A 23,472-nucleotide genomic window follows, 5' to 3' on the forward strand; every position below is an offset into this window, starting at 1 on the left:
GAACTGTTCCAAAGTCAAAGTCTCATCAAAACCTTCAGGCATCTATTAAAAAGCTGAAGATTTATTTATTTTTACTCATTTATATAGTGCCATTAATTCCACAGTGCTTTACATACATTATCGATAAGTAAGAATTTTACCTTTCAGCACAACAGCACTAAGCATATCTCCAAATCAAGAAAAGAATGGCTTTGCCAGAAGACTAAAGTTTTAGAATGACCCATCTTTAGGTTTACCTAAAGAGGGCGCTGTGCACAGGAAATGCCCTTGCAGTCTGACAGGTTTGGAGTGCTACTGCAAGAAAGAGTGGACAAAGATAACCAATTCTAGATATGTCTTTCTGATATACCGTAGACTTCTATCCAAAAAGACTGAATGCTGTCATAAATTCAAAGGGTATTTCAACAAGGTACTAGTATAAGGGTGTGCATATGTGGCAACCACATTATTTTAGTTCTATGAAATAGTTTTGGGCAGCAAAATAAAAAGTTTATTTTTCTATTGAATTGTACAGATTGGGTGAAATTAAAAGGTGGAAAAAGTTTTGAAATGATTCTTGATAAGATTTTTTTACATGACAAAAACCTGGCATTTTAAGACGGGTGTTTGGATTTTTTTTTTTATAACCACTGTGCTTTAAGTTTGATATTGGAGTAAATCTTGTCATTTCATAAGGTTATGTTGGATTGAACAAGCTGGTTTATTTTCTAAAATAATTGGTGGTTCATAAGTGAGGAGATCCTCATCAGCTGAAGATGAGTTTTGGTCTGTGTTCACAAAGTTTGGAATGTTGAATTTCGATAGAGCATTGGGATCCTCTTCAACTACACAGTTTCTGACAGTCTGGTGAATAATAATTCCATTGTCTGTTGATCGGTCAGTTGACTTTGCTCTGTCTGACTGATCAACCTCATTAATGAAGCAATGAAAGAGTGACCTAGAGTCTTCTGCTCCTTGCTGGGGGAAGATTCTATTGCCTTTTAACCTTCTACCAAAGTCCGCTTCAAAAGTGTTCATTTGGAATCTCTTTTCAATTGGATCCATATTTCTAATATTTAACAGGGGACAAAAGTTAAGACAATCAGTTTTGTACATTTGCAAACAATAATATATTTCAAATTTACAGTACAATATTCAATTATTTCTAATCACATATATAAACATCTATATTTAAGATTTTTACAGAGACACTAATGCATTGAATGCTGTACATTGATGAGCAAAAGGGTAACAATATTTTGAACTTATTACTTTCAGGCTCCATATCTCACCATCCACTACAGCTTTGAACGTGCGACTACCATCATTTTATAGACAATCGTCTTGAGTATCTCATACTAGAAATTTGACTTGAAACTATTTAGCATATGACTAGTTATGCAGATTATTGTCATGTCATTGCATGTCACTTACTGTTTTGCTCCTAAAAATTAAAATAACATTTATTATTATTTTGGTAGTATTTTGTTAATCCACCTTTGGCTTTCAAGACTGCCTGAGTCCTTCTGGACATGCTCTCAATCAGATTCAAGCATCTCAAGTGAAATCTGACCCCAGGTCTCTTTTAGGCCGGTTTCACATTTGCGTATAGAGGAGATGCGGAGGACTGCGGACTTCCTCCATTAAGCTCCACCCACGTCCGCACCTCCTCCGGTCACCTCCGCCTCCGTCGGCATGCGTTCCCTATCTTTAGCATTAGGTACGCAGGCCGTGCTGATGTATACGGATGCCTCTGCATGTGTCGTTTTGATGGTTCAGCGACCGCACCAAAATGCAACACGTTGCGTTTGGTGCAGGTCACCACACCGTCAAACGACGCATGCGGAGGCATCCGCATACATCGGCACGGCCTGCGTACCTAATGGTAACGATAGGGTACGCCGGCCGCATGCCAACAGAGGCTGAGCTGAATGGAGGAGGTGCGGCCATGGGCAGAGCTTCATGGAGGAAGTCCGCAGCTCCTCCATACGCAAATATGAAACCGGCCTTACACGTTCCCAAAGTTGGTGCATACTGGTCGACTCGCTTATGTATACAGTTTTTTCTTCAACTCTACCCAAAAGTGTTCAATTGAGTTGAGGTCTGGGGACTGTGGGAAATAATCAAGCACCTCCATTTCATTATCCTTGAACCATTTCCTCGCCAATCTCAACACATGGGGTTGTTTTCCTGCTGGGACACTGTCGTCCTTTTCATAGTACTTGAGTGTACGAAGTTAACTTGTCTTGTAGGATACTCACATATAGTTCAGCATTGACATCACTATCAATCTTGTTCAAATACCAATGCCTTTGGCTGTGAAATAATCCCATATCATCAGGCTTCCTCCACCAAACTTACCAATTCCTTTAATTTCGATCCGTTAGCCTCTTTTCCCTTTGTTTCTTCCAAACCGATTTGAACCCCTCAGGGCCTAGTCTATTGACTTTCATCTCATTGCTCCAAGTCACCAGTTTCCAATCTTCTACTGTCCACTTTTCGTACTTCTTTGCAAACAGGAGCTGATGCTTCTTATGACGATATTTAAGTCAAGGCTTCTTCACCTTTTTTTTTGAGCCACCATTCCAGACTAGTGTACTGTGCGCCGCACTGTGCTTGCATGGACATCTGTAATCTCAATATTACGATGCATACGAGCCACCTCTACTCCCTTGTTTGTTACGCTACAACTGATAGATCTTGTGATGAGCTGACTTGTTGACGCCGATATTTTGCTTTTACGTCCACCTCTTGGCTTTTAAATTGATGGGCAGACTTTATTTCGCATTCTTCCAATTGTCGTGGCACTCACATGATGCAGTTTGGCAATTTGTTGAGCGAGAAACTGCTATCAATGAGCTGGTTGATGCTGTTTCTTTTTTCTTAGGAAATCTTCATGGCTGCTCCTCAATTTGAACCAGTGACCTTTCCCTGAGGGAATCAGCCTAATAACACACTGAGCTATTAGGGATGTGAGAACAGGTTGTATTTTGTAGTATTTAGGAAGAAAGATTTTTCCAGTACCAGTAGCAAAACAGTGACAATGCAGTGAAATGACATTAATCTGCATAACTAATCATATGTTAAATAGTTGCAAGTCAAATTTATGTATGAGATAGCCAAGATGATAGTCTATAAAATGATAGTAGTCTCAGCAGTAGTGGATGGTGAGATATGGCACCTGAAAGTCAAAAGTTCATGTTACCCTTTTGCTCATCAGTGTATATTTACTTTTTTTTGCTACACTGATATACATGTAGTGAGACAGATTCTTCAAAAGGCAGTAATGTCAAATGTTTCACCGCACCAGTCAGGTCCAATTTGCTGTACATACACTTAATGTCCAGCAAACTTGTCTTCATGGACTTTAAACGACTTTTGAAAGAATCCTGTGGTATGTCTGGCACTAAGACATTACCTGCAGATTCTCTTATTTCTGTAAATTGCAAAGTGTGACTTCCATGGATTAGTATCAATTTGTCTAGCATAACTCACAATTGCTTGATCAGCTTTAGATCTGGGTAACTTGTTGGTTAAGTCAACATTTTAAACATTTAGGCTAAGGCCTTTTTCACACTTCAGTTATTTGCATCAGTTACAATCCGCCAGAAAGGCAGAGAAGCGGATCCGTTGTCAACTGATGTGAACGGATGGCACAGGATCCGTTTTCAGACGGATCCTGAAAATGAGGAAATTTAAAGGAACCGCCAGCCGAGAGAGAGAGAGAATTTTTTTTTTCCGGCACCCAGACAGATTTTGGGGTTAATTCAGTGTCTGGACGATCCGCCGGCAAAAAAAACATTGCAAGCTCTGTTTACAAATCTTTGAGGATGTTGACGGACACTAACATTGTGGCAGATCCTGAAAAAAATGGATGCAATGGACGGCAATCAGTCAGGATCCGCCAATAATGAAAGTCAATGGGGAAAAAAACGGATCCGCAAAGAAAAATGGCGGATCCGTTTTTTTTCAAAATTGGCGGATCTTGACTGATTGTCAAAAACGGAAGTGTGAAAGAGGCCTAAGTGCACATGTTGCAGAAAATTTCTGCTCAAAAACCTGAATCCCTTCGCAGAAACCGCACCTATTTTTCCGTGGCGGTTCTTGCGCATTTTTGATGCGTTTTTTTCCGCAGCGATTTCAAACTATCATAGGAGAATACTGCAAGCAATGATGGGCTTTACTTGGTCTGCAACAATGTTTAGGTAAGGCTAGCTTCTTGGGGAGTACTGTATTTTGAACCTAGACTAAGTGAAATGTCTACATTAAGATTTCCTAGCAGAACACTGCAGAGCATCACACTGCTTGCCTCCTTCCCATAATGCAGCTTGGAGCCATCTCTCCCCCATGTACATGGTGCACACTTAGCTAGTTATCTACTTAATGTGAAATAAAATATTAATCATCAGAAAAAACGACATGCCATTTCTCAATATTTTCTGATGCTCAAACACCCAAGGTACATACCACTCTTTGGCTATGAACTCCTATATACAGCAAACTATGATTAATTTTTTTTTAAACAGTTTTCTATCATCCTACCAGCATTAACTTTTTGGACGCCCATGACCCTTTCACTGGTTTGCCGGGCATCCATCTTTGGATTTCTTTCAATAGACACTAACCACATTGTACTGGGAAAACCTCAGAATTTCTGATTTTTTGAAGATGCAACGACTAGTCCACTAACCTTAATTTGGTCCCTGTCAAATTCAGTCAGATCCAGACACATTAATTTCAAGAACTGACTTTTCACCTGCTGCCTAATCTAACAATTGACAGATGCAATAGTAATGAGATAATCTGTGAACCCTTGAGAATTTTCTTGTTTTCCCATCATCCGCACAGCACCATACTAAGGAATAGCATCTGCCCCCCAGTAACAGGAAATTTGCAGAGATAAAAAGGCAGTACCTCTGCGTAGGCCTCAGTGTGACCTACTATTCCTGGTAGAGATTTTCTAGACGGGTAAGTGAGTTGCAGGCTATTTCAATTAACCCATTTTTCACATTCATCCTAGAAGATAGATGGTAAGACCTGACTCAAATAGATTCAGATACCAGTGTTTAGGGATCCAAAAAGATGGCGCTGCATGGGGACATTTCCTGCTGCATTACATCACTTTCGGTGGGGCAGTCACATGATCTGCTACAACCGGAACTTGATACACCAGGAAGTGATACACATGGCAGCCGCTGATGCGCTCTGCCTTTCCTATAATAACTGCACATGGCCTTTGTTTGTTAGCACTTGTCTCCTATGCACCATGATGCCATTCTCCTGTGTTGTTTCTACATCCATTTGGCCTGTATGATCTTATGCTGGTAAGTTTCACTACATAGATCCCACTCTAGGTGAATGAATGAATGCTGTTTTCATCTTACTATACCTTTTAGCTCTCACAATTGATTAAATTGCATACCATTTTTTATTTCGCATTGTGACTCCAGTCATTCACACTCCTTGCCACTCTCTGGTAACTATTGAATGGAACTATATTCATGTGTCTCTCTGACTATATCCTCTACAGTCCTTTTTCTATAATCTATCATACAGCTAATTTCTACACTATTATTCTATAATATTAGGCTCATGATGACATGATAAAGATTTTTCCCTTAATTTTCTGGGTTTGTGTTTTTTGTTTTCTGTTTTTTTGTGGCTATGAGAGACTGCTATTTGTGAAATTTATACAGATCAGTATGCTTTTATGTATACTTATTGTGATATATTCTTTTGTAGTTCTCAAGGTCGTTTGTGACCCAAACGTGAAGTTGAGTTGTTAATACATTAAATAAATTTTTGCATCATGATCTGGACTGCCTAATTTCTTATATTATATAGAATTGTGATGTCAAAACCTTTACAGCCTGATGAGAATAAATATCTCTTCTTTTGAGGTACTCAGAAATTTTCTTTGTTTGTGCCACGATAAAATAACACATACACTACCGTTCAAAAGTTTGGGGGTCACCCAGTCAATTTTGTGTTTTCCATGAAAACTCATACTTTTATTAATGAAATGAGTTGCCAAATGAATTTAAAATCTTGTCCAGACATTGACAAGGTTCGAAAAAAAGATTTTAAATTTTCTCCAAACTTTGCTTTCGTCAAATGCTTCCTTTGCAGCAATTACAGCATTGCAGACCTTTGGCATTCTAGCGGTTGATTTGCTGTGGTAATCTGGAGGAATTTCACAACATGCTTCCAGAAGCCCCTCCCACAAGTTGGTTTAGCTTGAATGGGCACTTTCTGCATACCATATGGTCAAGATTCTCCCACAACAGCTCAATGGGGTTGAGATCTGGTGACTGCGCTGGCCACTCCATTACAGATAGAATACCAGCTGCCCGCTTCTTCCCTAAATAGTTCTTGCATAATTTGGAGGTGTGCTTTGGGTCATTGTCCTGTTGTAGGATGAAATTGGCTCCAATTAAGCGCTGTCCACAGGGTATGGCATGGCGTTGCAAAATGAAGTGATAGCCTTTCTTATTCAAAATCCTTTTTACCATGTACAAATCTCCCACTTTACCAGCACCAAAGCAACCCCAGACCATCATATTACCTCCACCATGCTTGACAGATGGCGTCAGGCACTCTTCCAGCATCTTTTCAGTTCTGCGTCTCACAAATGTTCTTCTGTGTGATCCAAACACCTCAAACTTGGATTTGTCTGTCCATGACACTTTTTTCCAATCTTCCTCTGTCCAATATCTGTGTTCTTTTGCCCATATTAATCTTTTCATTTTGTTAGCCAGTCTCAGATATGGCTTTTTCTTTGCCACTCTGCCCTGAAGGCCAGCATCCCGGAGTTGCCTCTTCACTGTAGACGTTGACACTGGTGTTTTGCATGTACTATTTATTGAAGCTGCCAGTTGAGGACCTGTGAGGGATGTCATATATGTACCAACCTACAAAACTTTGAGGACTCCACTAAGATGGTGAGCGGCGATGACGCCATAATTAGCGTCACCATTTCGCTTTTCTGCATTCTGAAATGCTCTCTGCTCGCAATCAAAGAGGATGCATTGCAGGTGGAGCACGATGAGATGGAGCAAGGAACCATACATGGTAATTAAAGACAATCCAGCCTCCTGTAATTCCAAAGTGGATTGGGTGACAATGAGGAGGAGGAGGAACAGGAGCTAGTTTAATGCGCTACAGATGGTACTACCTGCACAACTGTCGTACCATCTGTTCAGCTTGGATAGCCGGAGGACAGGGAGGAAGAGGAGAGCATGGTCAGTCTTCCTCTTGGTGAGGACACAAAAATCTTGCCTGTTAGCAGTCTGACACACATGGCTTAATTTGTTATGCTGCCTTTCCCGTGACCCTCAAAATTTTGGGTGACAGTCATTACTGGTTTGTGACAATTCTAGACCCATACTACAAGGATAACTTTTTATCTCTTATTCCCGAGGCAGACAGGTCTACTAAAATGGGGCAGTACCAGAAGGCCCTTGTTGCAGAATTATTAAAAAAATTCCCATCTGAAAATGCTGGCAGCAGAGGTCACAAGTTCGTTGGACAACCAAGTTGAGAGACACAACTCCAATCCAGCAGAGGCAGTAGAACACTGTCAAAGTTCTGGGAGAGTTTTCTCAGACCCTCCCATCGCACAGGGGTACTGAGGCACGGGGTAAAGGAGTGCAGTTGCTCACAAGATGCTGACAGAGTACCTTGCTGACTGTGTCAATGTCCTCTGTGCCTTATAATTATTGGGTATCCAAGCTTGACATGTGGCATGAACTGGCTCTCTATATCTTGTTTGTCCTGGCCTGCCCTGCCGCTAGCATTTTGTCAGAGCGGGTTTTTAGTGCCGCTGGTGAAATTATAACTGATAAGCGCATCCACCTGTCAACTGAAAATGCTGACAGGCTGACTCTTATAAAAATGAACAAGGGCTGGATTGGACCAGACTTCTCAACCCCACCGACTGATAGCAGCGTGACAAACTCAAATCCAGTGTATTTTTTGGGGAGGTGTATTTCCATGCACCTCTTCACACCCACACATGGGTATACGCTTCCTGATTTTGGCTATTTGATTTTGTCCTCATCCTCCACCAACATAACATCAGGGTGACTGTGGTCCATGATGCAACACCCACATAGTTTTTTAAAAGGGTCTTTATGATGCCCGTAAAAAAAAAATTGTTATACTATATGTTCATGTATACCCCACAGGGGTAAATGTTCGTCAGCCCATACATTTGGTGCATGGACATTACAAGTATAGGAGACTCGCTCCTTTCTAATGGGAACATTTTTTATGAGGCCCTCCTCCACATCTCTTCCAAGGGGAATTGGAGTGCCTACAAATTTTTGGCAGCCCTTGCATTCACGACATAGGCAAACAGTATGGGAGACCGACTTCCTAATAATGCTTGCACTGCCTAATTATGTTGCATTTATGTCATTTGCTCTATTATGCCGGCCTCGCCGTAACCCAGCTCCACGGCTGCTTCAGTCAATATTCACTGGATCTAACTCCAATATCCTATGGGCTAACTCATTGATTTGTACAATTTTGTTCTACAATGATTTTGCACACAACGATCCTGTACATGATGGTTTTGACCTCAACGCACTATTCCCCTGTGCTTCAATAAAAAAATGTTTGCATTGAAAATTAAAATTTCTCAGAGTGCAGCTGTTTTCTCTTCACTGGATGACCATCTGGACTAAGTTCCAGGTTCAGCTTGCACCTACCTCATCCACAGAGTGCACGCCTTGTCTGTATCACTACTCCTTCTTGTTGGCGTATTTGCACCTGTGCCTTAGATGTCTTCCGAAACATTCGCTTTTGATGAAGGAGCAGCCTCGAGAATTCTCTCGAAAGTGACTAAACCAGGAGACTTCCTCAAGACTCCAGCTCATGAACTCCGCACAAAGGATTACGAGCGGGAACGGAGGAGGCTGACATCATTTGATCTACACTCAGTTACACTAGCTGAGTATCACAGGCTAAGCAGGATTCTACGTGGCCTGAGGTGCCACTTGAGACCCACGCTTTTTTCCAAGAAACCTGAATACTGCGAAAAGTTCCAAAAAATCTTAAATAAATGTTCCTTGGACATTATTTTGCTCACCATTGAATTCCTTCAAACAGCAAGGTGTCTGAGCAGAAGCTGACCACTTTTGAGGAACCATTGTCCACATCTCTTTCCGCAGCAGATTGGAGTGCCCTGAAGGCCAAAACCGACAAGGCAATAGAAGAGCATCGTAAATACCTACAAGACAGGAAACGTTCAAAGTTTCATAGAGACTTCGAGGATTACTCTCTAGGTCGGGTATATCGATGGAATGACTCTGCTACCTCCAGCAACAGACGAACAAATCCTGGATATTGTCGCCAGGGATCACTCAGCATCGACAGCGACAGTTCCACCAACAGCTACTCACAAAATCGTTTTTTAGCCAAGCGCCAAATACCCGAACCAATACCCGACCCGGAGGAGACCGATTCGGAGGGCTGCCAGGAAACAACGCAGACCGTATAACTACAAGGTCCCAGGTAAGGCCCCCTACTCGGTGGTGAACATTTCTCCCTACATGATCGACCCCGCTGAATTGGCTGTCCTCCAGCGGGGCTTGTCCTTCTGTCCAACACCCCCATGGGACAAATTTAGGTTGTCCCAAGACCTACAATTCTTTTACCACAACCTGCGGCTCAAGGCCCACTTTGGATCTCCTCAGGACTCAACCAGGAATAGGGTTCCTGCACCAGTGGAGAACCCCATTCCTGAATTAAGTATCATTAACTTTGGTCTATGGAACAAGAGTAACTTCAACCCCCCTCAAAACTACCATGCCACTGAGGCCTATGTTTATCTTGTTCATAAGGAGATCAACATGCTCCTCAACCAACATCATTCTGGGCATTTGCCGACCTATAGAAATTTCTCCCCCTTTGAGAAGCAGGCCCTTCAGTCCCTTAAAAATAACAAGAAAATCGTTATAAAACCAGCGGACAAGGGTGGGGCTATTGTTATACAGAACACCACAGATTATACCACTGAAATTCTCAGGCAACTATCCGATACATCCACCTACAAGAAAATTCCCTCTGACCCTACCATAGGTATTAGGAATAAAATTGACACACTCTTGAGGAAACATTTATCACTTAACACCATTGTCTCTAAGACAGACACATTTTTATCAAATCAGCATCCGGTGACCTCTGTAATCTATACTCTTCCCAAAATACACAAATCCCTCACCAATCCCCCTGGCAGACAAAATGTCGCTTCCACCGATTCCCTCCTGGCCCCCATCTCTATTTTTCTTGCAAAAGTACTTATGCCACTCACTAAAACCATGAGGTCATTCGTTCTCGACACGGGTCACTTTCTTCAAACTCTCAAACAGCTACCTCCTATCCCATCTGAGTGTCTCCTCGTCACCTTTGACGTTAAAAGCCTCTATACCTCTATCCAGCATGATTTAGGTATAAAAGCAGTCGGTGACCTCCTCGAGCAGTCTGACCTCACTAGAAATTCTCAACAAATGTGTCTTGATTTTCTATCTCTGATTTTACACAAGAATGTTTTCCTTTTCGGTGACCAATTCTTCTTACAGATTCAAGGCACCGCAATGGGCGCAAATGTAGTCCTGGCGTACGCTAACATATATATGGACGCCTTCGAATGTGCTTTCATCTACGAAGACGCCCTATTTAGACAACATAACATCTGTTGGCTTCGCTTCATAGACGATATTTTTTGTCTATGGACAGGTCCTCATGACACCCTGGTCGCCTTCACTGAATACCTTAACTTGATTCGCCCTGAACTCCAGTTCTCATTGAACTGTAGCTCATCACAAATTTCATTTCTTGACACCTTTGTCACCAGAGAAGCCAGTGGTTACCTCTCCACTGACATCTTTTCAAAGCCCAGTGACTCCAACAGTTTACTCCACTATGACAATTGCCATCCTACTTCCATCAAACATAGCTTGCACCGCTCACAGTTTAAACGTGTGACACGCATTGTATCAAACCCACAGCTTCTGCAGGAACGTCTCGATGAAATGTCAACAAAAATTTCGGCTCGCCATTACTCTCTAAATCTCCTCAATAAAGAAAAAACTTTGGCTCTCAACCCGGTCCCTCAACAATCTGTTCAATCCAAACCTGAACGTATTACCTTCATCCACACCCACCACCCCATCATGCCTAAAGTCTATAACATCATCCGAAAACACTGGCCGATGCTCGTACGGTCATATCCGCAGGTCGAGGCATTTAAGACTCCACCATTAATGTGCAAAAGAAGACCTCACAATATTCGAGACAGGGTCGTTAAAGCCGACTTGGGCAGCTTTACCAAGGTCCCCAGACAAACTTTCCTCAACACCGAGAGGAATGGCACATTTCCCTGTTTGGGATGTGCATGCTGCTCGAATGTTATTAAATCTAGCACTATCACCCACCCACATTCTGGGTTTCTTCAGCTGTGAGTCCAATAACGTTGTATACATGGTAAAATGCCCATGTGGTTTACTTTATGTAGGTGAAACGACACAACACATCCTTCACCGTATAGTGAGCCACAAATCGACCATTAGATGCAAAAAGACATGGCTTCCTCTTCCCCATCACTTCATAGCCACTAACCACTCGGTTTCTCAATTATGCTTCCAAATATTGGAACAGGTCGAAAAATGACGGGGTGGTGACCACATTAAACCCTTACGAGAAAGGGAATCCTTTTGGATTTACACCTTACAGACCTTATCTCCCAAGGGCCTTAACAGGGAACTAGATATGGTTTTCAGATAAGTAATAGCACTGGTTTCTTGCTTGCCTGCTTGTTATCCGATTCTGTTGCATATGTAAAATGTGAACTTTATATTTGCAGGTATGTGTATAGCATGCTGACTTTTATTTCTTCTGTATACTAACTCTTCCTAATTTTTCAGGCGCCTTGACCCTTACATTTTACACCCATAAGGGTAAGTACTGGTATTTTTCTATTCCTATTTTTTATTTTTAACTTTTTTCCTTTTTCATTTTTTTTCCATTTTTCCCATTTACTTTGATATATTTGTTTCCATTTATTTCATCTTCATCATTTCATTTTTTCATTATTATTTTATTTCAATTTTTATTATTTTTATTTTGTCATGTTTTTAATTTGTATTATTATCAAGATTTGTACTTCATTTCTTTCATTTTTTCACTCCTTTTTTTTCCATTTGTCCTTTTTTCCATTTGTGTTATTAGTATTACCATTTCATTTTTCATTTTTTTATTTATTTTTTATATTTATTTATTTATTTGATATTTTTCTATATTTTTCTATTTTTTTTCTTTTTCTTTTCATTTGTTTCATTTCATTCTTTCATTTTCTTCAGCACTTTTTCATTTTTATTTCCCGTTTTTCATTTATCATTTTTACTCCAGATTTATTTCATTCTATTTTATTTCCTTGTCCTTTTCAATCCCTTTGAACCATTTCATTCATTTCTCTCATTATACTCATTTTTTCACCTCATGCATTAATTCCTTCTTTTTATGTTCTCCTCCCAATCCTCTATTGCTTCTGTTCTATCTCCCTACCTCTTCTCCCTACTTGTGTTGTGCCCTCCCTCTCTCCTCTCTCCTCATCTATCTTGCTCCACGGCTCAGCCTGACACTCTCTCCTCTTTCTCTCCGCCTCCATTCCCCCAGTGCTACTACATTTATGTCTTGTCTTTTCCTTGTAGTTTCTGTCTCCAGCACACTACGCAGGTGCCCCCACCAACAGCGCTACAAGCCTCGGCTTCAGTACACACCACTTATGTTTTCCACACAGTAGCACACCTCAGACACTCCCACTGACTTCCGATCTTCAGGGTACTTTAACCCACTGACCACCAATGCCTGCACACTACACCACAGACGGCGCTTGCTGCACCATGCTTCCAGGTATGTCCTGCAGCACTGCTGCACCCTTGGCTACTTTATATTGCTTTCATGCTGTTAACTCTCACATTACCTGTCCCCTCATCTCAGGACCTCTGCCTGGTCCCTGCCAGACCGGACTTCTACATATGGCACTTCAGGTATGCCTCTCCTCTGTCCCTCCTTTCTTTTCCTTACTGCAGTTTCCTATACTGGTCCAAACCTCTTTTTTTCATCCTTTTTCAGCCCCTCCTGCACATTCATACTGCCGTGATTGCTTCTTTTTCTCTTGTGCTTTAAGTCTCCATGCTTGCACTGCCTAATTATGTTGCATTTATGTCATTTGCTCTATTATGCCGGCCTCGCCGTAACCCAGCTCCATGGCTGCTTCAGACAATATTTACTGGATCTAACTCCAATATCCTATGGGCTAACTCATTGGTTTGTACAATTTTGTTCTACAATGATTTTGCACTCAGCGATCCTGTACATGATGGTTTTGACCTAGACGCACTATTCCCCTGTGGTGTCTTCAATAAAAAATTTTTTGCATTGAAAATCAAAATTTCCCAGAGTGCAGCTGTTTTCACTGCACTTCCTAATAATGGGAACATTTTTTCATGAGGCCCTCCTCTACATCTCTTCAAAGGGGTATTGGGCTGTGTCCAAATTTTGGACAGCCCTGCCACTTACTGCATACGCAATAACAGTATAGGAGACCCTATATAGCTGGCTGTTGGCTCTCTAAGAATAATGAGGGACGACTGCTAGCCCTTTAAGAATAGTAAAGGCCGCCTGATGGCCCTGTAAAATTAGCTTTGTAACTTTCAGAGTCCCTTCTTCATAAGTGAAACAGGATGTGTCTGATGATGTGTCACACACCACATGGCCAGCTAAGGTTGTAAAATTTTAAAATGACATTTCCCAGTGAATAGCATTGCCTGCAACCAAGACAAATGCAAAGTTCAAAAACGCATCAAAATGCTACGTGTGAACCTAGCCTAAGGTGTGGAGAAGCATTTTTGCTTGTGGTTATTTATTTTGCCTTATATACAAGTCATTACCCTGGATACGATGTTCCTTAACATATTTTCCAGAAAAATGCATTTTGGTTTCTTTTTGTATGTTTTATTGTGAGTCTGTAAAAGTGGCGTAAGACTCTGACAACATTGTTCACAGCAGTGACCTGAGAGTCAGAATTGCTTTCAGGGGTCTTCCCTATGCTGTTCCCATGTCACTTGCGCACTGTTCCATCAATTTCCGCAATTTATAGTCCATCTGCAGACCGCCGGAAAAATGCTTGAGTTTCCCATCAACTTACATTGGGCTCGTTGCTCAGGTCGAGCACCTGAGCATACCAATTCACTCGACCCGAGCAACGAGCACCCGAACATTTTAATGCTCGTCCATCACCAATTATAAAGCTTCAGAAAATAGTAGGATGTATAATAAAGATGCCATTGACCTTAGCTTCATGACTGTAATAATGAAAAAAATTGTTGGCATGGAGACCTATCGGCATAAAATACGCGCTCTAAATATAACAATAACGTTGGGCAGCTTTGGCCATGATGCAGTTTACACGGTCAAGGATCACTTTGTGCATCTGCTACATGATGGAGTGATGCCCTTAAATTGGGTTGTATTTTGACTTTTAGAATATCGCACGAACCAGTCTCCACAGTCATAACTAGATGGATGTTTGCAACTTATATCACATGCACGGTGTGTGAAGACTAAGTGCAACATGATTGGAAAGGAAGCCCAAACACTAAAAGGGAAAAGGGGAGTAGAGACCCCTAGGCAGACCTAATAGCACCATGCCTCCTCTAACATCCCTATACTGGTTCCACACCAATCGCTGAGCAGGAACCTAAGCCCTGTATATCCCTAGATCTAGACCCTGAAAGGGAAAGGGGGATGAGCACTGGTCAGTCTCCAATGTACACTAAGGACAAGAAATGAGACAAACAATTGGGAAGCAACTTATCTTGAGCAGACTCAGAGAGGTAACACCAAACGTCCTTCAACAGCACCAGAGAGGAAGTAAGCCAATTGCTATAGTTCCAAGCCTTTACAAGGGAAAATGTGAATATCACCGGTAGCTCCCTGAAGTAGACTGAAAGTCTATAAACACTCATGTCCAGGTGTGTCAATTAGAGCCTGAGGGAGATTGCCACTGGGTCCAAAAGTCAGAAGGATTAAGAGGGCATCTGCAATGCCAAACAGAGACCTGAAGCCAAATGCAGAGTGACTGTGTGTAGTATCTGACAACACCCGTGACATTATAGCAGCAGTATATCGCAATCTTTGGCCGCCCTCCTTCTGTTGTGGCCAAAGTCACCTTCCAACCCCAAGCCAAAATGTCTGTACACAGAGCAATGTTGCATCTAGGACTAGGCAATTTGCCTAATACTACAGTATAATTTGTATGATACTGTTACTTTATCTGGGACCTTTTATCTTTTCCTGACATGATGTATGCTTAGGTCATTTTGGGAAGGACTCTACACCGATCGACCTACATGTACGTCATGGTTTGAGTGAGAAGAGGAGCCATGCTTTCTTGATGACAGTGGGAATCTGGCTGGAACTGTCAGCTGAAGACAGAAATTAGTCCAATGCTGCCAGCTTTACTACTTCAACGATGCAGACAATAATATGTTCAAACATATTGAAGAAATGCTTTTTGCACTGTACAAAAATCCTTTAGTATGTCAAAAAATAAACATAAAACATGGACATATATGCTAACTGGTATTGCCGTGTACATAATGACCTAAACAATGAAATTGTTATTTAATCTATACAATTAAGGCTACTTTCAGACTTGCGTTAGGAGACGCAGCGCAGGGCCGCCACTAAGCTCCGCCCCCAGCCACGCCTCCTCCGGTCAGCTCCTCCTATGGGCGCATGATGCTGCATGCGACCGGCGTACCCTATATTTAGTGTTGGGTGCGCTGGTATGTTTTTTGCCGGCGCATGCGCCCTTTTTGCGCTGCGCCGACGTGCGCTAAATGCACCGTGTTGCATTTTTGTGCGCTCGGCGCAGGGCAAAAAGGGCGCATGCACCGTGAAAAACATACCAGCTCACGGCCAGCGCACCCAACGCTAAATATAGGGTACACACCCGAAAAAAAACAAAACGGCCTAAAACAGGCACTTCCCATATATAAATAACTCTTACCAAATAAAGGAAGTATACGCCAAGTTCAAATACATCTCAATCCATCTTTATTCAAAGCACAAATAATAAGATAAAATAATGAAGATACAGATGCAAATTAAGGACTACAAACCACAGGTAGCTTATTTACACATCATTAAAGTCATAAAAACTTGTATACTCTATTATTAGGCATCCTCTGATAGAGACAATATATATATATGTATGTATGACCAATCAATGGTCTGAAAAACCTAAAATAGTTTCCACAAGTATAAAATTACATAGGTGTTACAAAAGATATATTCACAAAATACATATATCACAGCAGAGCTACCACTAATAGTAGTACCCTAATTCACTTGATAAAGTGCACTAGTGCAAAACTAAGGTAACTTAGTGTAAATGCCAAAAAATATATATAGCACCGCTTATAAAGGGCCTGTCACACTAAGCGATATCTCTAGCAATATCGCTATAACTTGTGACGTTATAGCGATATTGCTAGCGATATCGCTGTGTCTGATACTTACCTACGACCCGCTCCCCCGCTGCTTATCGCTGATCGCGCGAGAACATCCTGGACTGTTTCTCGTCATCAGCTTCCTGCGGCGCTTCCTGTGGAGAGACGAGCGACGAGTGTGGACGCGGGCGGGAGGACGCAGGATCGCCTAGTGTGACAGGTAAGTAGCGACCCCCGTCCCCAGCGATGTCGCTGGTGAGATCTGCCTGTGTGGCAGCTCACTAGCGACCACTTAGCGATGCACCAGCAATCCTGACAGCGTCATATCGCTGGTCGGGATCGCTGGTGCATCGCTAAGTGTGACAGTACCTTAAGGTATATTAGGGTAGTACAAAAATAGACTTTCAATAGATTACAATAACAGTTAATCCGCAAAATGCAGATAGTACAAAATACCAGTGGTAATGCCAGCAGTCTTGGTAAATATATATAAATTTATCAGCAGTGCTACCACTAATAATAGTACCCTAATTCCCTTAATAAAGTGCACTAGTGCAGAACTAGGCTATTAAATATACACTTAATGTAAATGCCAAAAGTATAGCACTGCTAATAAAGTATACAGGGATGGACTTTCAATAGATCACAATAACAGTTAATCCACAAAGTGCAGATAGTGCAAAATGCAAATAGTGCATGGCAATCTTGGTAGATATATGAAGATTCAGCCCATTAAACGTGTAAAATTAAGAAAGTAACACCTGGTAAATAATACCTGACCTGGGAGTAGTCCTTGTGCCCCAAATTAATTTTACACGTTTAATGGGCTGAATCTTCATATATCTACCAAGATTGCCATGCACTATTTGCATTTTGCACCATCTGCACTTTGTGGATTAACTGTTATTGTGATCTATTGAAAGTCCATCCCTGTATACTTTATTAGCAGTGCTATACTTTTGACATTTACATTAAGTGTATATTCAATAGCCTAGTTCTGCACTAGTGCACTTTATTAAGGGAATTAGGGTACTATTATTAGTGGTAGCAATGCTGATATATTTATATATTTACCAAGACTGCTGGCATTACCACTGGTATTTTGTACTATCTGCATTGTGCGGATTAACTGTTATTGTGATCTATTGAAAGTCTATTTTTGTACTACCCTAATATACCTTATAAGCGGTGCTATATATATTTTTTGGCATTTACTAAGTATACATACCTTAGTTTTGCACTAGTGCACTTTATCAAGTGAATTAGGGTACTACTATTAGTGGTAGCTCTGCTGAGATATATGTATTTTTTGAATATATCTTTTGTAACACCTATGTAATTTTATACTTGTGGAAACTATTTTAGGTTTTTCAGACCATTGATTGGTCATACATACATATATATATATTGTCTCTATCAGAGGATGCCTAATAATAGAGTATACAAGTTTTTATGACTTTAATGATGTGTAAATAAGCTACGTGTGGTTTGTAGTCCTTAATTTGCATCTGTATCTTCATTATTTTATCTTATTATTGGTGTTTTGAATAAAGATGGATTGAGATTTATTTGAAATTGGGGTATACTTCCTTTGTTTGGTAAGAGTTATAAATATAGGGTACGCTGGTCGCATTTAGTGTCATGCTCCCATAGGAGGAGCTGACCGGAGGAGGCGCGGCCGGGGGTGGAGCTTATGGCGGCTCTGCGCTGCGCCTCCTAATGCAAGTCTGAAAGTAGCTTAGGGGTATATAAATTCTATAGCGGAAATACTGTTTCTTCTGTACTCCCCTCTTCATGCAAAATGTCCTCACACAGCTCTGAGAAAATAAAACAAAAAAATTACCCTCAGAATATGGTTGCATAAAAGGAATTCTTTGTATTTTTATAATGTAAAAAGAAGTGAAACATAAAACAATGGTGAAATTGCACCTTGAAGTTAAAACATTATTTCTCTTGAAATGCATGCAAACTGATGACCTAAAGCATGTAAAAGTTTGGGCACCCCTGGTCAAAATTACTGTTATTGTGAACAGTTAAGCGAGTTGAAGATGCAATGATTTCTGAAAGATGACACATTTCCTTAGTATCTTAGGCAAAATAAAATTTATATATATATATATATATATACACACATATATATATACACACACACACACCGTATATAGTCTAGCATAAGCCGAGGCACCTAATTTTACCACGGAAAACTGGGTAAGCTTATTGACTCGAGTATAATCCGGGTATGCATTGTTCCCTCATCCCTGTCCTGGTATGCATGGCTCTCCCATCCTGTCCTGCTCTGTGTGGCTTCCCTTGTATGCATTGCTCCTCCCCGTCCCCTCGTTTTATGCATGGCTCCCCCCGTCCCATCTTGTATGCATGGCTCATCTCCCCCTCCCATCATCGTTTGCATGGGTGGGCCCACCGTCCTATCCTTGTATGCATGGCTCGACTCTGCTCCCCCGTCTTCACTGTCATACTCACTCTCCTCGCACCATCGCTGCACGTCCCTGCATCTCAGTTGTCCCAGTGTGCCAGCTCTTCCTGTGCTGAGCGGTCACGTGGTACAGCTCATTAAGGTAATGAATATGCGCTCCATGCCTATGGGAGTGGAAACGCGTGCATATTCATTACCTTGATGAACAGTACTACGTGACACCTCAGCACAGGGGGAAGAGCTGCTGGGGAAACGGAGATGCAGGGACGTTCAGCGACGGCACGAGGAGGGCTAGTATGATGTCACAGCCACCGGCTCCCGCCGCTGTTACTCCACTCCCCTCCCCCACTAGCTTTCTGTGCAATCACTCATGTATAAGCCGAGGGGCGCGTTTTCAGCACAAAAAAATGCAGAAATTCTATACACACACACATATATATATATATATATATATATATATATATATATCATTTTTACATTTTAAAAATTACAAAAAGGACAATGGACCGTTACAAACATTTTTGCACCCTTGGAGATTTGTGTGCGCCGATACTTTAATTAAGCTCTGAATCGTTGGTCAGACTGTTAAGGGTATGGCTGGTGTACTATTATTGTTAGGAAAGGGCAGGTGATGCATATTTCCCAACTTTATAAACCTTGTGCAAAAAACAGCTGCCATGGGTTCTTCTAAGCAGCAGCCTAGCACTGTGAAAATAGTGCAGGACTACAAAGTATGAAGGCTATAAGAAGATAGTAAAGAGTTTTCAAGTTGCCTTTTCCTCAATTCGAAATATAATTAAGAAAAGGAAGTTAACAGGAACAGTGAAGGCCAAGCAAAATTTCAGTGAGAGCTGCTTTTAGGTTTGCTGAAGAGGCAACTCAGAACCCCAGCTTGACTGCAACAGACCTTCAGAAAGATTTAGCAGACTTCAGTTGTAGTACACTGTTCAGAGACACATGCAGAAATATGGCCTTCATGGAAGAGTCATCAGAAGAAAACCTCTCCTGCATCCTCACCATAAAATTCATGGTCAGAAGTATGCAAAAGAACATCTAAACAAGCCTGATGCATTTTGGAAACAAGTCCTGTGGACTGATGAGGTTAAAATACAACAAAGCTGTGTGGAGAAAAAAGGGCACAGAATTTCAGGAAAAGAACATGTCGCCAACCCTTGAGCATAGGGGTTGATCAATCATGCCTTGGGGTTAGGTTGCAGTCAATGGCACAGAGAACATTTCACAGGTAGAGGGAGGAATGAATTCAATGAAATTTCAACAAATTCTTTATGCAAACATAACACCATCTGTAAAAAAAGCTGCAATTGACAAGAAGATGGCATCTACAAATGGATAATGATTCTAAACACATGTCAAGATCTACAACAGACTACCTCAAAAGGTGCAAGCTGAAGGTTTAACAATGGCCCTCACAGTCCCTTGATTTGAACATCATTGAAATTTGTCACTATACCTCAAAATAGCAGTGCATGCAAGATGACACAGAAATCTCACAGAACTGAAAGCATTTTCCAAGGAAGAATGGATGAAATTACATCAAATAAGAATTTAAAGACTCTTAGCTGGCTACTAAAAGTGTTTTCAAAAGTGGGTGTTACTAGTTACTAACCATGCAGGGTACCCAAACATTTGCATCAGCCAATTTTCCACACACACATACCGTATATACTCGCGTATAAGCCGAGATTTTCAGCCCTTTTTGGGCTGAAAGTCCCCCCCACCCCCCTTCTCGTCTTATAAGCGAGTCATATATGCCAGGGGGTCGAGGGGGAGCGGGGGTGTCAGATCATACCCCCTTGGCACGTCTCTGCAGCCCCCCCACTTCTCTCATGGTCTCAGGCTCCTTCCTTCAGCGGTCACATGGTACCGCTCATTAAAGTCATGAATATGCGCCTATTCATGACTTTAATGAGTGGTACCTCGTGACCGCTGGAGGAAGGAATAGCTGCCAGAGACCGAGGGAGAAGTGGGGCTGCAGAGACCGCACAAGGGGGGTAAGTATATGCGATATTCACCTGTCCCCACTCCATCGCTGCGCGCCGCTCTTTTCTTCACGTCTTCTGGCTGTGATGAACGTCACTGACATAGGACCCAGAAGACAGAACGGGGACAGGTGAATATCTGAGTTGCCGGGGTCCTGAGCCAGCGGTGACACCAGTACCTGGCCCCCATATCGCACCGGTTTCCCCGCCTGCTCAGGACACTGGCACTTGGCCCCTGATGACAAGAGGTGAGTATGTTATCTTTTTTTTATTTGCAGAAGCATATGGGGCCAAAACTTTTATGGAGCATCTTATGGGGGCATTGTCTATGAAGCATTTTATGGGGCATAATCTATGAAGCATCTTATGGGGCCATAACCTTTATGGAGCATCATATGGGGCCATCATGAGCTGTATGAAGCATTATATGTGGCTCCTGATTCAATATGGATATTCAAAAACATTCAACCTACTGATGTCTCAATTAATTTTACTTTTATTGGTATCTATTTTTATTTTTGAAATTTACCAGTAGCTGCTGCATTTTCCACCCTAGGCTTATATGGGAGTCAATAAGTTTTCCCAGTTTTTTGTGGCAAAATTAGGGGGGTCAGCTTATACACGAGTATATACAGTATATACACACACACACACAGCTCTGTAAAAAATTAAGAGACCACCACATCAAAGCCCTGTCATGGGCAGCCCATTCTCCAGACCTGAACCCCATTGAAAACCTCTGGAATATAATCAAGAGGATGATGGATAGTCACAAGTCATCAAACAAAGAAGAACTGCTTAATTTTTTGAGCCAGAGGCAGTGTGAAAGACTGGTGGCAAGCATGCCAAGACGCATGAAAGCTGTTTTTAAAAATCATGCTTATTCCACTCATCAGACGCTCCACAATCATGAAGAGGTGTGCACTTCATAATTCAGAAGACTGATTCTGACTCCAGCACTTTAACTTACATATGAAAATGATGACCATTATCACCCATTTGGTGACTTTTTGCAAGTGTACCTATAAGAATGAATGTTTTGGTTTTTTTTAAAGCAAAGGGTGTTCACTTCACATATTGCTTTGATTTAGATTTCTCTTTTATTTATTCACATTGCATTTTTTTGAATTAATTATAACTATAAAACATATGTTTGAAAGCATTCCTCGTTTGCAGCATTTTTTCACACCTGCCTAAACTTTTGCACAGTACTGTAAATCACATGACCACTGAGATCAGTGATTAGCTGCAGTGGTCACATAAATGATAGACATAATGTAATGAGTGCACACCTGTCAGAGGCAAGCAGAGAAATGCAGAAGCGTATGTAAGTAATTAATGGTATTTTAGTCTGTTAATACATTTCAGCTCTTTACTTTTTGAGCTAAAGAGCTTGTCAGGGATTTTTTAAAAAACTGATTAACACCATCAATACTATATTATCAATTATAGCCTTAGACAATAATAACCATAGCTGTAGAAAATAATTTTGACAGCATTACATGACAACGCTATAGTTTTAATTATTAACTTCATGCCCTTTTAATAATAATGTGCAAGAAAAAAAAATTGTACTCGACTAACCCTCGCTCTACACAACAACCAATTCCTTTCTGTGCTGTAAGGCTGTGTTCACACGTAGCGTTTTTTTTGCATTTTCGCGGCGTTTTTAAACAAGCGATTTTGCAGCGAAAACCCAAAAAAAAAGCATCCTATGGGATTCCGCAATGCTGTGCTAATGCTGCGGATTTTTTTGAGGTGGAATCGCATCGCGGAAAAATACGCAGCATGCACATTAATTTTGCAGAATCGCGGTGATTCCGCCCACATAGGAATGCATTGTGATGCTTACTTTCCGCATGTGGCTATGCCCACCATGCGAAAAGTAAGCAGAACATTTGCGGATGGTACCCAGGGGGTGGAGGAGAGGAGATTCTCCCCCAGGCTGTGTGTACCATATCCCTGTAAAAAAAAGAATAAAAAATAAAAAATCGGGTTATATTCACCTTCCGGCGTGCCACGCAGCCTTACCGATGCTCCCGTCAACTCCCGTTCCCAGTAATGCCTTGCGGCAAGGACCTGTGATGACATAGCGGTCTCGCGAGACCGCTACGTCATCAAAGGTCTTGCAAGGCATTGCTGGGAATGGGAGCATCGCGATGATCGGGAACGCTGCGCGGGACGCCGGAAGGTAAGAAAAACACGATTTTTTTATTATTTTTAACATTAGATCTTTTTACTATTGATGCTGCATAGGCAGTCTCAATAATAAAAAGTTGGTCACACTAGTCAAACACTATGTTTGATGAGTGTGACCAACCTGTCATTCAGTTTGCCAAGCGATGCTACAGATCACTTGGAAAACGCTAGCATTCTGCAAGCTAATTACGCTTGCAAATCGCTACTTTTTCCGCGGGAAATAGGCGGAAATTAAAATGCGATTTGCTTGCATATTTCTGCAACGTGTGCACATAGCCTCAGTGTCTAATCACTTATGGATCATTATACTGCCTGCAATAGGGTAATGGCAAATGAAGAG

General features: G+C 41.5%; 1 protein-coding gene across 1 annotated transcript in view; it reads right to left on the minus strand.

The window, feature by feature from the left end:
* Positions 1-478: 478 nt before the first annotated feature.
* MRAP2 (melanocortin 2 receptor accessory protein 2) overlaps positions 479-23,472 on the minus strand; it is a 115,890-nt gene continuing 92,896 nt past the window's right edge. The window contains exon 3 of the mRNA XM_073589649.1: positions 479-1,048. Coding sequence (XP_073445750.1) covers positions 664-1,048 — 385 coding nt within the window. The 3' untranslated portion in view covers positions 479-663. The remainder of the gene's footprint in view (positions 1,049-23,472) is intronic.

This window comes from Dendrobates tinctorius, unplaced genomic scaffold (assembly GCF_039654945.1).
Source record: "Dendrobates tinctorius isolate UK_male_01 unplaced genomic scaffold, ASM3965494v1 ptg000111l, whole genome shotgun sequence".
Taxonomy (NCBI): domain Eukaryota; kingdom Metazoa; phylum Chordata; class Amphibia; order Anura; family Dendrobatidae; genus Dendrobates; species Dendrobates tinctorius.